At 45.7% G+C, this 16850-nt stretch overlaps 1 protein-coding gene across 1 annotated transcript; it reads right to left on the bottom strand.

The window, feature by feature from the left end:
* Positions 1-1082: 1082 nt before the first annotated feature.
* Positions 1083-15467, bottom strand: RAB35 (RAB35, member RAS oncogene family). Its single transcript, XM_041420440.1, has 6 exons — positions 15371-15467; positions 11691-11741; positions 10818-10941; positions 4040-4164; positions 3828-3952; positions 1083-3317 (listed from the first exon to the last, which is right to left on the bottom strand). The coding sequence occupies exons 1-6, from the start codon at positions 15420-15422 to the stop codon at positions 3189-3191; spliced, it is 606 nt and encodes a 201-aa protein (XP_041276374.1). The 5' UTR covers positions 15423-15467; the 3' UTR covers positions 1083-3188.
* Positions 15468-16850: the final 1383 nt, after the last annotated feature.

Below are 16850 nucleotides of genomic sequence, written 5' to 3' on the forward strand. Positions count from 1 at the left end.
AACACCCAACAGCATCTTTGGTGCTGCATCATCCCATGAAATTCAGCCCCTGTGTGTGCTTAGGGGAGAAGGGGCCAGGGCAAAAACATTTGAAACATTTGCATCTCTTGGTGCACAGGAACTCCTAAAGGTGGGTAAATCATCCCACCTTCCAGCCATTTGTGTCCTTTACTGGCCCTGGTGTGGAGGCAGGCTCACGCTGGAAGGGGATCAGGCAGCAAGCACGGACAGTGACACAGCCACCGCCGGCAGCAGCTCTGACCCCTCCTGCTGCTCCTCCCGCAGGGCGCAGAGCAGGGTTCCATTGCCGCCCCAGGAGCAGCCTGGGCAGGGCGAGGGGATGCTGAGGGCACGGCCACGGCTGCACTCCTGCACAGATTAATTACACACACAGTGATTTGCTGGGAAAGTGAGGAGAGACTCCAGATGCTTTCAGTCACCTCGGGAGGAGGAGCTTTCAAAGCTTTTCAATACTTTTTGTTGAGCAGAAAGACAAAGGATTACAGCACAATCACAGGCATCTCACTTCACACAGAAATAAGTTACCCATTCCACCTTCCTCTTTCATTCAAACTAAAACAGCAACTAAACATTTGAAAGCATTACTTATGGTTTTTTAATATCCCCTCTCAGGAAATCACCCTTTACACTCAGCAGCAGAGCTCACCCTTGGCTTGCCACCCTCCACCTCCAGGTGCTGGACAGCAGAGGAAACAGAGCTTCAAAAAAAGATTTGGCAGCTTGTAACCTTTATTTTTAGTTTTTTAAAATTATTTAAAAAGCATAATTAGAAACTTTCATTACAGAAATAATCCTAGCAAACCAGTTAGACATTCCATTGCTCAACATTTAGGAAACTTCACATCAGCACCACTAGAGACACGGTCCCCACCCCTTCCAATTGAACAGTGATGGCAAGAGCAGAGGTAACTGCTCCTCTACAGCCAGCTCTGGGAAAAAAAAAAATTAAATTCCCACTTTAAGCCAGGAAGCTGGACCTGGACTGACAGAATTCCAACTACAGCCACAAAAACCTGGACTCAAAGAGGACCAATTTTTCCATATAAGAGAACACTCCAGGCTTGGGTGCACCATTTCCTCATTTTATTGCATCATTTCCAGTAAATTCAGACATGTTCTTTACTTCTGCCTATATGAAGTTACTCCCTCCTAGATCTGCACACAGCTACCAACAAGATTCCCAAAGCAACACAGCTGGGCCCCTCAATCTGCAGGGGGGAACCCCCACAGCACAGCTCCAGGGGCTGGCCCAGCTCCTCCCAGCACACACCACATTCCACACTGGAGAGCAGGCAGGACGGACTGGTGTGACCTAAGCCACCACTCTGCACAGCCTCTCACCACTGATCAGAGCTCACCCAGCAGCATCAGCCCAGCTCACTCCAGTTCTTGGGTTACCACTGCAGGATATGTGAAGAAAAGAGGTGGGGGAAGGCAGCTGGATCCACAGCCCCAGCACCTGAACCCATTAAAAACCCACGTGTTACACATTCATTGTTTGCACTTCAGAAAAAGTCTTTCAAGTGATTGACTGTGATGTGATTGTATGATCAGGGCTCTTACCACAACCTGAAAAATCTAAAAAAATGCAGGCAAAATAAGTGACTAAAATTTAGCCTCTCCTGGAGAAAGGGTGAGGAAGGGAGAGAAGTGGGCCGGTTCCAAGCTCATGGACATGGGTGAATCAAATCCTCCTGAACTAAGGCCAGCAATTCCACAGGGCCACTCACTGGCACATGGAGTATGTCCACCTTCAAGGCCTTAAAGGAAGTCATACCCTCCATGCCTGTTAAGGTAAAATTATTTTTTAATATTATTTAGGCAATAATTCAGGTGCTGAGCATGTCCTTTCAGCCCAGACATTTGATATTTTAGTTACACACACATACACTCTCCACCTTTAACTACATCTATTCAGGCTGAGGAAGTGAGCCCTTGTTTTCCCAGAAAGGCTGACGAGGGCCAGGAAAATGTTGCTGAGCACAGCAAGCCCAGTTTGTTTCCAAGTGTGATCCTCCACCACCACATAACCCAAGCAAGCAAGCTTTCCATTTCTTTGCATTAAACAGCAGTCGTCCTTCCTAACTGAAGAATCCTGGGAATGATCCTGCAGCTTTCATATTCACACATCAATAAGAAGAGCTGGATTTTTTTTCATGCCTTTTCTGTCTCAAAAGCTTTGCCACCAAAATTCACATTCACGTTCAGATTGCCTATTTGTGGACAGGGCAACAAGGAGAAGTTTGGGGTTTTTGGCAGAATCACATGATTTTTGTTCTTCTCAAAAGAAATGGACCCTCACTTAGGACACTGGCAGAACCAGAAGCAGAGGTCAAAGTTGTTAAACTTTGCTTTAAAAAAAAAAAAAAGTTTTATCCAAACAAATCCCACTTCTGCAGGTCAGTTTGTTTTCCAGTATCTTGATACAAACTACAGGAGAGCACAGGTACAGCTGGGCTGCAGCACAAGGAGGTGAAACCCAAGGATCCAGCCACAAATCTGGATGATGGCAAGCTGAAATTCCAGGCTCCAGCTGCCAGCCCAGGGGCTGGTGAAACGAAACCCCAGGCTCCAGCAGCAACACCTGCAATCCTGGTACCTAGGAAAACACAGCCCGAGCCCCAGGAAAAGCCTGGGTCTCCAGGAGAAGCCAGGGGCCCCAGGGGCACCAGATGCCAGCCTGGAGCCCAAGAGAAATGCAGCTGGAGGCCCCAGGAAGCAGTGGCTGCCAGCCCAGGGCCAACTCAAATTAAGAACTTTTAAGCTTTTTCTTTAAAAAGATGAACTCTGCAGTCCATGATTGGTTGACATTAAGAAGGCAGAAGCCAAAGCGACAACAGAGAGGCGAGGCTGGTTAAAGCAATATACATTATATACAAACTCTTGGGTTAATTAGTCCACTTGGTAGGCAACGTCCTTCTTGTCTACAAGGCGCACTGGAATGAGCAGGGGAGGAGAGAGGGGCAAGATTCCATCCGATACCTTCTTGGCACTGCAGTGGGAAGGTGCCAGCGCCTCTTGATAGAAAACATGGAGAAAAAATAATCTTTAAATAACGGCACAAAACTGAGAAAGTCCTCCCAAAGCCTGCCCCAGTGGAATTGCCCGAGTCTAGCTGGAGGGGCTGATCTGTCTGAGAGCAGAGTCTCTGCAGCAGGGAAGGGGCATTAGCAGCACCTCTTCTTCCTTTTACTGTTCTTCGTTAGCTTCACCACATCGTTCTGTTGCTGCTGTTGCTGCTTTGCTAAGTTTTCTTTCTTTGCTCGCAGGACAAGCTCTGTAATGCAATTAAACATCTGCAAGAGAAACAAGCACACTCAGACCACCCCAGAACTCAGGCTGGCTCCTTGGAAGCCATTCCCCTTTTCTGTACGTTTCAAAAATGCTTCAGAGACCTTCCCCAACCTACCAGGGCCCAAGTGGAAATCCAGTATCTTTTCCCAACCCACTCCCAAGCTAAACAGTACCTCTATCCCTTTTTCCAAACCAGTTAATAAAACCAGAGCAGTTTGGCAACTGAGACCAGGAGTGAAGCCTGGGCAGTCTTACCTCCTACAAGCATTCTCAAGTCTTTCCTGCCTAATACATGAGCACTGTGAAACTACTGAACATGTAGTGTGGGCTCCTTCATTTTGCTTCCCCAACTCTTCCAAAAACAGCTGCATGTCTCTTTTTGACATTTTACCTACGACTTGCAGCTCACACAAGCACTTTTTCTTTCTCAATGGGAAGAATGGAATTTTTATTTCTTCCCACACCATTATCCCTAAATCATTGTACCTTTACTCTTCTGAATATTATATTACCTCTTCCACATTAATATTTTCTTTGGCGCTGGTCTCAAACAATTGGATCTCCATCTGCCCAGCAAATTTATAGGCATCTTCTGTTTCTACCACTTTTCTGTCTGGGTCATCATTCTTATTGCCCACTAAAAAAGGAAAGAGAATAAAAGTCAGTTTGGTATTTCAGCAGGCCAGCCCACTAAAGAAGATGCTGTAATTCCCTAATCACCTACCTAGTATCCTGCAGACATCATCACAGTTTTGATTAATTTCATGCAACCACCGTTTTACATTCACAAAAGATTCTGCGCTCGTTACGTCGTAGACAACAATGACCCCGTGTGTTCCTCTGTAATACCTGTGGGGTACAAAAGGACAGCACATGTTAACTCAGGGTATCACCTTCTCTTCCACTGAGCTTCTACAGGATTCACAACAAATCCTCAAGTTATGGTAATCAAGTGCCCCCATTTTCTTTCCATTGAGACTCACGTAGCTCTTTTATAACAGCTTGATCCCATCTACTCCTCCAAAGCTACAGAGCTCCCTGCTCATTCACTCTACACAAATACATTTCCAAGTCCAAAGTCTTCTAAAACCTTCCTTGTTCAGGTTGTCAAGACCTTCAAAGATGAATGCTGTCTTCCAGCTACAGGACCAAAGGCAATGGTACCCCCAGCACATCCTCAGAACTGGCTGTGATGTCATCCTTGGGGCTGTATAAGCCACATCAAGTTTTTGCAGTAATTCTGTTATCTGTGAACGATCACTTACAGACTAAAATTTCAGCAGATCTCCAAATATACTCAACCTTCAGTCACAGTTCTCTCAAGCTCTCAAAAATTTCTGTCTTATTGAGCGACTGTGTTCTGATCACACCTTCCTACTCAACAGATCGACTCCATATGTGCATTCAATACACTCTGCTACCTTTAGCCATTAAAAATAAGCTTTATTTCAGTTTATTGCCATTAGTCTTGGGCAACTGGCACCTTTAAAAGATGATGCACAAGTCTGATATGCAAGGAAAATATCTGAATTCAGGTTCCAACATTATCACCTGCACGAAGCTACCAAAGACAGAAAGTATGTGCACCATGAAAATGCTAAACAGAGAACCAGCAAGCTCTACCTTCTCAGTTTCCAGCCACAATCATAAGGCTACCAAGTACATTCCCTATTGCAAATTAAGCAGCTGTGACCCAAAAAATAAAAAGCAATTGAAACAGGAAACATTTAACAGTGAAGTCTTCATCAGGATGCATTTTATATATTATGTGTAGCTTTATTCTTTTCCTTTCATCCTCTTCTCTTTCTTCTGATCAATATTAATTTTTTTTAATAAAACAAATTCAAGAAACCAGCATACAAAATTGAGGATTTTCCTTTAAACTGTGACAGCACTCCTAGACCTTATCACAAGCACTTCTTGCAGTACATCCACTGCACTTCAGAGATGTCCACTGTGACCATTCTGCTCCTCTTTGATTTCTCCAACTCAGCAAACACACCTTTGAACTTCAAAACCTTTGAATCTAACCCAAACACTCCTTTGAGAAGATCTCAAAGCTTCAGCTCACTTTGCTACTGAAGTGCTTAAGCAAGTCACTGTCTCTTCCCACCTCCAGCCTCATCATCCTTCTACAAGAGAAGCCACCTGCCTTTATGCACAGATCACCCCCAGAGTCACAGACCTTCCTCTCCTGATCCCCTGCAGCGACAGCCCCTGGGAACCACTGCTCCTCCAGGATGCTCTGCAGCAGTAGAGCAGTCTGCTCCTACTGGGCACTTGCAGAAGACACTCAAATACTTCTCCCATGCCACGTTTCACCAGTGATTTATGCTGTGCATTTGCTTCCCTTGGCAAGAAGTAACTCAGGGAAGAAATACATATTGCCAGCCCATAAGAAATCCTGGGCTTTCAAATGTTCTAGTCCATTCACAGTCAGTTCTTTCAACAACTTCAAAACTTGCTACAGCACTGCATTTGTGCTTTACTTGATTACAACACAACTTTATTCATAACTTGGATCCTTTAGAGGGAAAAGTACTCCAAGGCCTGGATCCACGTGTAGCAAAAAAACCCCGTCCTCTCCTGATACTAGCATGCCCTGCACACCGGTTTGATGAATCCTGTTTTGTGTGATACCATCAGAAAGGGAAAGATCCCCAGTCCTCCCAACACTCTGCATTTCTCTGCATTCAGCTGAGCAATAAACCAATTATCTTCAAGCTCTCCCATATCATCACCTAATAGTCTTTTAATTCAGCAGCCCCCAGGCTGACCTACCACTGCCTCCCCAACACTGAGCATTGCATTTGCCAAGACAACACTCAGCCCTTGGAGAAGCGCAGTGGTTCAGCTGCGCCTACGCAGAGCTGCTTCACTCTGCTGTGCGCACCGAGCCCAGCCTGGCGTCCCTGTCAGCCCAACCAGGGGCCCAGCAGAGCCTCCTGCTGCTCCTACCTTGCCCACGCACCTCCATTTTCTTCTAAGCCAAGCATATGATGTCGGGGAGTGGAGAAGGGGCAGCCTGCACGTGCGGATCCCACTCCTGACACGTCGTCAGCACCGCGTTTTGCTCCCGGGATGGGGGCTGTGGGCTGGACCCTGCAGCAGAGACCACCAGGGCAATGGGAACCCTGCAGGGGCTTGGAGCTCCTGCCACTGATATTGCCAACCCCTCAACAGAAACAGCTTCCTTTGCGCAAGACAGCGAGCCCTGACTCCTGCCGCGTGCCTACCAGCATACACTGCTGCTATTTTTGGAACAGAAAATTGTCTGGCACATCGTTCTAGAAGGGTTGCCAACCCCTCATCTACACTAAAATGTCATTTTCTCTATTGGCTGGCATTACTAAGAGAGATAAGCCTGAGAGATAAGACCATGACTACCTGTTATTCTCGAACTCTTAAGTCCCATAGCACACATTTTTTCTCAAAAAGCTGGTCATGCTATTTTCCATCAGTTGTTAGATGCTCTGCATCCTAGATAACATTTTAGGCTTAACAAGTACAGCGAAGCTTCTCCAGCCCCAAATGCAGGACAGTACTAGAAAACAAAAACTGATTTATCCTATCCCATACTTCAACTTCCAGAATGATGCAGTGCAGAATTGCTTTTATAACAGGTTGTGGGCTTTGGCGAGTAGAGAACAGATGGGGCTTTTGGCATTCAGGGAGGAGTAGGTGTAAATTTTGTGCTTTTGGCAACCAAGAGGTAGTTGAGACTTTGACACAAGGGAAAGAATGTCTTATCTCCTTCCCATCCACATTTTTGGGGAAATGGAGACCACAGAAATGAAAGCAGAAGAGACCTGAAGTCCTCAATCTGAGCCTCGCACTCACAGACTGATGCTGGCTGTCCTGTGTGGTGGGAGTGCCCTGCCATGTACTCTGCAAACCCTCAAAGCCAGCATCTGCTGGAGGAAATACCTTCATGAAATACAGAAAAAATAAGTTCTAGACTAGTTATTCATGTTAAGAGTATCCATGAAAGTATTCTGCTGAGGTGAAAGACAACCAAACCTGACCTGTGTACACCCTTGGATGCTTGGCAGTAGCCAACAATCTCCCACATAGCTGGAAGTCCCTAGACCTAGGGGCTTTACATTTAGCTTAGGAGTGGAAAAGGCTTAAGAAAACCAACATTTAAGTTGAAATAAACACCTTATTGCTTGTTCTACCACTAGAACCAAACTGGGGGTTACCCCAACTCAATGTGTCCTTCAGCCACCTGCATCCACCCCTCATGTTCCTGAACACAGCCTTGGGAAACACGAGGGAACATTTGCCACTTGTTGGGGCATTCCCTACTGCAAGAAACCAGTGAGAAAGCTCTCCTATTCCCTCTAGCAACTGCTGCCCAATACTAACATCTGGAGTTGTAACAACCAGCTTCATGGAGCAGTAGCTAAGTCAGATTTAAAAGAGACACTGTGTTGGTCCAGTAGGACCAATATGTTGTTTTTTTTCAGGAAAACATTTAACTGCCAAATGTGAAAGACAGGGCACAGGTTTAATCCAGCTTCTTTGTTCATATTTCACTACTTTGTAGCACACATTTCCTTTGTTTTTTCATACATCTAGAATCCTAACCATTTCCAGAGATTTCTAATAATCTAGTTTCATACTCATCTTTCTTTCAAGTTCTTGGAAGCACATCTATTGTCAGTCAGACCAGTCTTTTAACTACTAGCCTTTTAGTCATATCTGCTTTACAAGACACAGCAATTCTATCATCTCAAAGATCTTATCCCTCTCTCAAACATGCCATTCCACAGGAAACCATGGCAGAAGGTCCCTCTGCTATCACTATTCATCCTGAGCTGGCGTCTGACAGCCATTATGTGAAGCTTGAATCCTAAACCCACAGTCCTGAATCAGGACAAAGTAGTCCTGTCTACAAGAGGAAATCAAGTACAGGGACTGGCTGTTCATGCATTTTAAGTATTCCTGCTAATACAGCTGCATCCTGGCATGCTAAATCCCTGGTGAATTTAAATCAAATTTAATTTGGATGACATTCCATGGCAACCAAATTCACACAGATCAGCCTCTCCTCCCAGAAGGCACCAGCTATCCCAGTATTTTCACATTTAACAGACAATAAAACCAGCTGACTTTATACTTCCTAGTCTGAAATTTTCTTGAGCTTCTGTAAAATACTCCAGATCAATTTGATTTCTGTTCCTTAACAGTTTTATTCTGCTTTTCAGCTTTTGACTGTAGCTACAGTCACGTGAAATCAGACTACTACAATCTTTTAATGTTTCCCAATTTTCCTCTATTAACTTCCTACCACCTCTACTATTTTGCAGTTCTAAGTCCACACAGCAGCACTACCAACCTATTACTGTAATTACCAGATGGGTAATTTCAGGCTTGCTTGCCAAGCTTGGCTCAACATCAATTTGAACTCTGCCTTTCACTGTAAAGGGACTCCCTGACCTACTGTAATACTGAAGGAGCACCTTTTATATTCTTAACTTCAGTCTAAACCTCAATCTAGTCAAAGACTAGGAAGACTACTACATTTTGTTGACAGGGCACTCACACTCCTCCCATGATTTGACAGCCAAGCCCTTTTGTAATAACAAGCAAGGTTAGTTGATTTGCCAGTCAGTTTAGGACAAATAAATCAGTTACAGTACTACTTTGCCAATAAATGGAAAAAAAAAAAAAAAACCAAAAAAACCAAAACCAAACAAAAAACCAAACAAACAAACAAAAAAAAAAAAAAAACCAAAAAAAAAAAACAAACCACGCCAGCCAGAACCATTTCTAAAATTTAACTTTTGTTATGGCCTGGTTTTATAGGTGATATGATTAGGAACACTACACAGGCACAGCCAAACTAGCAAGAAGAGCCCTCATCCCAGTATAATCAGCATTCCCAAAGCATTTTATTCAACACTTCAAATGCACTTGGACACATGAACTTCTTTGCTCAGAACTGCAAAAAATGGAGATCTTTTTCCCTGACCATGGAGTTGCCACTCAGTAACCACCACAGCACTAAGGCAGAAACCCCAAAATGTTAGATCCCCCTAAGTAAAATATGCCTCACTTGGGCAAAAAACAATGCAAAAGGAAGTAGCAGCAGACTTCAAGAGGTCACGGCACAAATGCCTCAAACCATTTCAGCTGATCTATTTGAAATGTTAGTCAAGAAAAGCATTAACATAAAACACCGTGCAAGGTCCGATCCGCAGCTATGCCCGTTGACAGCAGGAATCCTCCTTTGCTGGTATTCCCTCCTCAGTGCTGGATGCACCATGGCTTTCTAAGCGAGCTGGCATCAGCCCCACGACCCAAAGCTCATTCCCGAGCCCGAGTCGCGCCGGGAATCTGCAAACAGGAAGGCCATTTGCTGACTCAGCAGTAATCGGGGCTCTCTGACTCGCCTGTCACGGCTGACAGGGCCGCAGCACTGCACGGCTGCCTCCCCCTCACCACTTCCTTCCCAAAACTGCCTGCGGCGCTCCAACAAGAAGTGATGTCACACACAGGAACCTTACAAGAGGCAACCCAGTTTTTTTCAAGCTAAACACTTAAGAAACAATGGAAGTAACCCAGTAATATCCGTATGGGAGCGCGGAGGAAAGGGGCGGCGCGCACATCACGTTCAACTTTGCCATTTCTAGACATAACACAGATGTAACCAATCTCATTATTTTCAGGTCCGAGCAAATTAATCAATTCATCAGCTGAAAATTATCCTCCTCTTAAATAAGAGCCAAAGGAGAAGTGAGTCATGAAAGACCCAAGTGAAACACGTGGATCTTTCAAGAATTATTTTGGTTAAAACCCAAGGAACAAAAGTTCCATTTCCAAGTGCACTTTTCCCTCTTCCCCCCACGAGCAGTCCACTTTTACTGCAATCAGTTTACAAACACATTTTATTCTTAGCTCCCACCACCGCAGCTCTAGGTGTGGTTTCTTCAGGAACAGGAAAAGCTCTGCACATGCTGTTCAAAAGGACAATGAGTTTGTATCTGAATTCCAACCAAGGAAAAGGTTAATATCTTGTGGGCGTCTGCTTCAGCAGAACTCCACACAAAGATAGCTGCTAAAGCTTTTGTCCTAAAGGAAAACCAGGAGAAATCCTACTCTTCAATCTTCAAGCTGTTCATTAGTTATATGACACTGACAGAGGGTTTGCACTCTGTGCTTCTGCAGCGCATTCAGAGGACGAACTTGGACAGGCACAGAGACAAGCTGTCTACTATATGCAGTCCAATAACTCCTGTTCTACCATTTGGAAACCAGCAGCAAAGGAATAAGACAAAGTCACCACAAAAATGCATAGAAGGGTGAGGAACTCTGAAATCCCAGTTCCAAACCTTGCCAGAATACCACCACAGTCAGTCAGCTGAGAGAAGTTTCACTGCACAGACCACACAGCTATCATTAGTTAATCAACTGCAACACTTAAATAGCTAAACCCTGACTCTGGACTACGAGATCCAGACCCAAAGCTCCACAGCACAAAGGCTGGCGTTACTCACGTTGATGTAATAGTCCGGAAGCGTTCTTGGCCAGCTGTGTCCCAGATCTGGAGTTTCACCTTCTCCCCATTGATCTCAACTGTCCGGATTTTAAAATCCACTCCAATGGTGGTAATGTAGCTGCCTGGAGGGAAAGCGTGGGTAAGTGAGAACCTAAGTCTTGTTTATTTTGGATGTCCCAAAGCACACTTCTTGAACACTACTTGGCAGCAGCTCTCAGACTGGACAGGAGAGCCCCGTATCTGCTTAGTGTTTAAAATGCTTTATATCATGCCGATCTACATATTTTTATCTGCAGCTAACAGCTTTTCTTCCTAGCCATAAAACCACTTCCCCCATGCCACCTTTAAAATTTAAAGCTCAGTGTTACAAAATAAAATTATTATTTTCTTATCCCATTGATCAAGAGTATGCACCCAAATATCTCAAGAAATAGACAGTAACTATGAGAGCATTTCACTTGTGAAAATTTTGAGGCAACACTTTGCTTTAAATACTTGTGGAAACACTTATTTTGAATACAGTCTGTTCTAGGAGTTTCCTCCCAATAAATTGGTTATATCACAAATGTAAGTGGTTTACCACAATACTCAATCAATCTAAATCCCAAATGGCTAATAGGAAATCTGCAGAGTACAGCATAGCCCAGACCACCTAAGCTGTTTCTGGAACCACCTCAGTACTTCAATGCTCAGGGATTTCCAGCTGCACGTGAAGATCAGGCAGGATGGCCTGTACAGGCTCATACCAAGAGATGCAAAGTTAAAAGCATGATGTATTCCCAGCACAGCTATCAGTGGGCAAATACAGATTCCTTACCAACCAGCAGCAAACCCAGAGCATTTCATTTACTGAAGGAAACAAACCACTCACCTGAGAAGGTATTATCTGCAAAACGCAACAGCAAACTGCTCTTGCCCACACCTACAACAAACAAACACAGCAGATCTTTCAATACAGTCATCCTGGGGGTCAGGAACATAACAGTATTTTCACCATCCATTGCATAAAAATCAGCACATCATTTATTACCCTGCACCTTGACTGCTCATCTCCACACTCTCTTGGAGATTTGACTAAGCACAGTCACCCCAAGACTCAGGATGCTCCTGGTAGCAGTGCAGCGAGGGGGCACTTGTGCCCTCCCTCCTCAGCAAACCCTCCAGCAGCAGCTTCTGAACTGTGGTCAGTTCAAGAGGTCAGAGAAGAACAGTAACTAAAACAAAGTTTACAATCAGCAGCTACATCTGCTAGGGAAACAGCCAAAGCCGAGCATGTCCTGTGAATTAACAAGTGCTCAGAACACTGCTCTGAATTCAGCACTCTATTGAATTCCACTTGCACATCATGTGTGACGTCAGTAACACCACTGCCTCCCTCCCATTCTGTGTGGAATTTGGACTGCTCTGACAATCACACCAGGGCTCGCTACTACAAAGCTCACATTAGCATGGCCACAGTCTAACAGAAGCTTAAACCAAACAGGAATTGGGAATCACTGTCCTGTACTGCCATCCAAAACAGCCTTGCTCCACATCTCACAGGAAGGACACACACCTTTCTGAAGCTGTTCCTGTTGCCAAGATGTGCCATGAAAGATTCCTCTAAATGCTTTGAGTAGCTCTTCATCCAGGTTTTCCATAACTGATTGTTTGCACCCTGATCACACCCTGTTGCAGGGAAGCATTTTTCACAGTGCTTCAGACAAGAGCTGTAAGAAACTCATTCCTGCACACCCACCCAAGTGAATCTGGGTATCTAAATGCCTCCACGTTGTTGTCTCTGCATAACATCTCTGCTGTTAATGACCCTTTCTCCCCAAAATAAATCTGCTATGGCCTGAATAGAAAATTCAACTTCACGGAGGTAATTATCTATTAAATCTTTCCAGGTAGAAGTTATCCAAGGTAATTATTTTGATGATTTATAACTTGCAAGTTCTTCTTAACAGAAGACCTATGCAAAGGCTATGCAAAAACAGTTCTCAGCTATTGGCATGTGACAAACAGCTACCAACAAAAAATAAAAACGAGCCTGAAAATCTGCATGATTACAGTAAGCCAGGTCTCATTTGCAGAGTTCAAATCACCAGCCATCTGGAGAAGCCATGCTCCCTCCTCACTGCTACCAAGCTAAGGAGGAAAAGAGGAAAGGGACTAAAAATTACAAAGCTACAGCATGCATATAGCCAATACATCTGAGCTCAAAAAAGGTAGCAGAGCAGTTCCTGTACTTCAGAGGACTGATTATTTAGCAAGAATTAAAGCTCTGCAAATACCAGTCAATTAAGAACAAGTAAGAAACTAAGAGAAAACAAGGATGTTTCAGCAGCAGGTGCTGTGCTTCTTGACCAAGCAGCCTTGGCCTTCAGCTCAGTGAAAGGCAGGAAGGTGCCAGAAGCCACAGAGCTGTCAGACCACAGCACCATGTCCGAGCTCAGGCAGCCCTGGGCGATGCTGCAGAGCTGCACATGACACTGCTCTGTCACACTGCCCTCCACTGCACAAGCTGCACGGCTCCCAGCAGGCTGGCAGCTTCCAGAGAGAAGAAAGCTCCCGAAGTCAGGAAGTTCTGCACGCTCCCAGTGACAACGATCTCACTAAACAAACACTGCCTCTGACCCACACTGTTCACGCACAGAGAAACCACACTCTTGGTGACCCCACACTTCCCACACAGAGCTGTCTGAAGATCTCAACAGAAGGCTTGCAGGGCCCTCAGCTTCTTGAAGACAGCAAAATGAAACAAAACAAAACAAAAAGGCCTATTGACTTTGCACAATTAAAATGAAAAGTAAATTTCAGTGTCAGACAAGATTCTAAGACCTACTGAACAGCAGAGTGAATTAAAGAAGCAGATGCCAAGCACAGATCATCTGTATTATTTTTAAATATCTGGCACAGCTAAAATCACCAGCAGCTTTTCAAGATGACCTGTTCTAAAAACACACAAACCTACTACCCTTCTGACAGATTTGCATACAGGGGAAAGCAAATGAGACAGAATTATCCTATCCAGTACCAGTCCACTTCCTATTGCAGGGAATAAATGTCAACAAACAAGGCAAGCAAATTGTTTAGTGCAAGCAGGGACAAAGCCATCCTGTTGGGGTTAGCAAAAACAAAACCAAAGAAAAATCAATAGTCAAACTACATAGTGAGATTTAATTACAGCAAAGAACCACAAGCAGCCTGACAATTCTCACAACACTCCTTTCACTGGATACACTACAGGGATTCTGCTCAAGAAGACTAAGCTGACAAAATTTATTTAATTGTTTAAAATGAGAAGTCTTCCTCAGAGTTTTCACCATCCTGTTTATCTTGCCTGAACAGTTTTGGAACTCATCAGCAACCAACAGAGCCACTGCTCTACTCAGAATGCAGCATTTGGTTGCAATAATCCAAGGCTCTCAGAACTGCCCGGGGTTTAAGCTGCTCTGAAGCTGTTGTCCTGTCTCCTTCCTTACATCCCTTCATGCAGACACAGTTTAGTGTAGAAAAAACCATTTTTTTACATGAAGCTAAAGCTTCTGAAGGTGACAACTGCCAAGATCCTGCAACATTAGCCTTTCATCAAGAGCTGTGCCTCGCTGCATGCCGGGACCTGCCGCCCCACGGACCACACCTCTGTAAAAAGAAGAGGGTGGATGCACCCTTCTCCAGTTTATGGAAATTCAGCTGTAAGCTGCTGGAGTGCTACCAACACCAAGCTGCACCGACGGCAGCAATCCTCCCAGTCCCAATTCCTAGGAACCCAGACCAAAGCACCAGACACTGGCACAGTTCACACGCTCAGCTCTCCAGAAGTTTCTGAGGTTGCTGCAGAAGTATTTAAAGGTCTATTTTCAAAACACACCTCAAACTACATCTTTATCTCCTGTTTTTAGATATTTGCATCCTATGCTATAACAAGAAGCACGCAAAGCTACCAGCTCTTCCAGGATTTATTTTAAAAAATTAAGGAACCCTAGAACTGAGACTTCAGGCTGAAGCACAGAAAAAGTCTTAAGAAATAATTAAGATAGTAATGGCTGTTAAAACGTACAAGCTGCCACACTGGAAACAACAGTCCTTAGGGCAGCCAGCCCTTCCCATCGATCCCTAAACCGCCTGTCACAGGGGAAGGGAATTCCCTCCCCATCCCAGCAACAGATTAGTGGGAGCCGTCAAAACATGCGCTCGCTAAGGTTGATGCCGGCAGCACTGCCGGTGCTGTCCTGGCTTCTACGTGTCTAATCTGCCTTTTCCCAAACCCAGCCAAGCTATTTACCATAATATCCTGCGGTAGCCAGTTCCGCAGGTTCATCAGATAAAACCTCCCGAAGCCCAAGCGAACGCGCCCCGCCATTCACACACAGCGCGGGGTCCCGGCTCAGCCCCGCGCCGCGGCGCCGGCAGCACAGCACCGCGGGTGCCCCGGGCGGAGGAGGCCGCCCGTCCCCGGCTCCCCCGCCCCGGCCCCGCCGCCGCACCCCGGCCCCTCACGGCCCGAGGGGCGGCCACCCCGCCAGCGGCCTACCCACGCCCCCGGGCCGTGCCGCCCGCGCTCACCGCTGTCGCCGATGATGAGCAGCTTGAAGAGGTGGTCGTAGTCCCGGGCCATGGCCGGGGCGCGGCCGCGGGCGGCGGAGCGGGGGCGGGCGGCGCGCGCCGGCGGCCATGGCGGCAGCGTGAGGGAGCGGCCGCCCTCCGCCGCCCCTCCACGGCAACCTTGTCCTCCCCCCGTGCCGAGCCACCGACAGACCGCCGTCGGGCGCGTGTTTCCCCTTTAATCCCCGTAGGTGCTCGTGTGAGGGCGCTGCAGAAAGCGATGCTGCCCCCAGGACAGTGTCAGAGGCGTGAGGGAGCCGCAGCACTCCCTGCTCCGCTGCAAAGGAGCGATTTGTGTAGGTACAGGAACAGCTCCCAGCGCAGCCCAGGCCGCAGGTGAGGAGCCCCACAGCAGTGATATGAAGTGCCCAGGTGTGTGTCACAGGCCTGGCAAGTCAGGCTAGTCTGAAATTAAATGCCTGGGGTTTTTAATCCAGAGATGTGCCTGAGTATGGCTCAGGAAGGGCCTTGGCCTCACGCCCTTCAGCAGCTGTGCTTGCACCGTCCCCAGCCCACATCTGCAGTTCAAAAGCACTCCCAGTCATCAGTGATTTTGATTGCACAGACATTGACTACACAAATTCTGCCAGACTGTGGTGACTTTTTAGGTGATTGCCACTATTAAGTGGAGACAGCACAAGAAAAGTGCTGGGTTTTGCTCTGATTAATTTTTCTTAAAAAAACCATTCTCACTGGTATTTGAACTCCTGAGATCAAGTTTGAATTATTGAATGAAACCTGTTACTAACATGCATTGTCATCCAGATGGGAAGAGATATATTAGCACTAAATAACTTGGATTGTTAGAGATTATAAGTGAGACTGTATTAGGAATAAATTGTTCCCTGTGAGGGCGGTGAGGCCCTGGCACAGGTTTGCCCAGAGAAGCTGTGGCTGCCCCATCCCTGGATGTGTCCAGGGCCAGGCTAGGTGGGGACTGGGGCAGCCTGGTCTAGTGGGTCATGTTCCACTTAATTATAAACCTTTCTTAATCTTAACCTTCAAAAACATATTATGGTTTTCAAAAGTCCACCCTGTCAAGGTCCTCATATCCTGGCATCCACCCATGTGACCTTCAGCTCACATTCACTGCAATTCATGCATTTTAAACACCATAGATATAGATACAGATGATAGATAAATAGATTGATAGATGATAGATAGATATAGATGTATATCACTCACCCCAGACAAGCACTGGGGCAATCCAGCACCACCAGAGTAACTGAGGACACTGTAGCTGCAGGGAAATCCCTTGAATCCAGCACACAAACCACCAGCTCAAACCCAAAATGACAGTGACTCCTCTTACTTCTGTTTTTAAGCTCATGAAGTGTCATGATGTTACCAAATAAAATGGACAGTAAGAACTGTGACTAATCAAAAAAAAATCAAAATATTTGAATATTTTATGCTTTTACATTTGTCTCTCTTCCACTGT

The sequence above is a fragment of the Onychostruthus taczanowskii genome, unplaced genomic scaffold, assembly GCF_017590055.1.
Source record: "Onychostruthus taczanowskii isolate IOZ18803 unplaced genomic scaffold, ASM1759005v1 scaffold64, whole genome shotgun sequence".
NCBI classification, from domain to species: Eukaryota; Metazoa; Chordata; class Aves; order Passeriformes; family Passeridae; genus Onychostruthus; species Onychostruthus taczanowskii.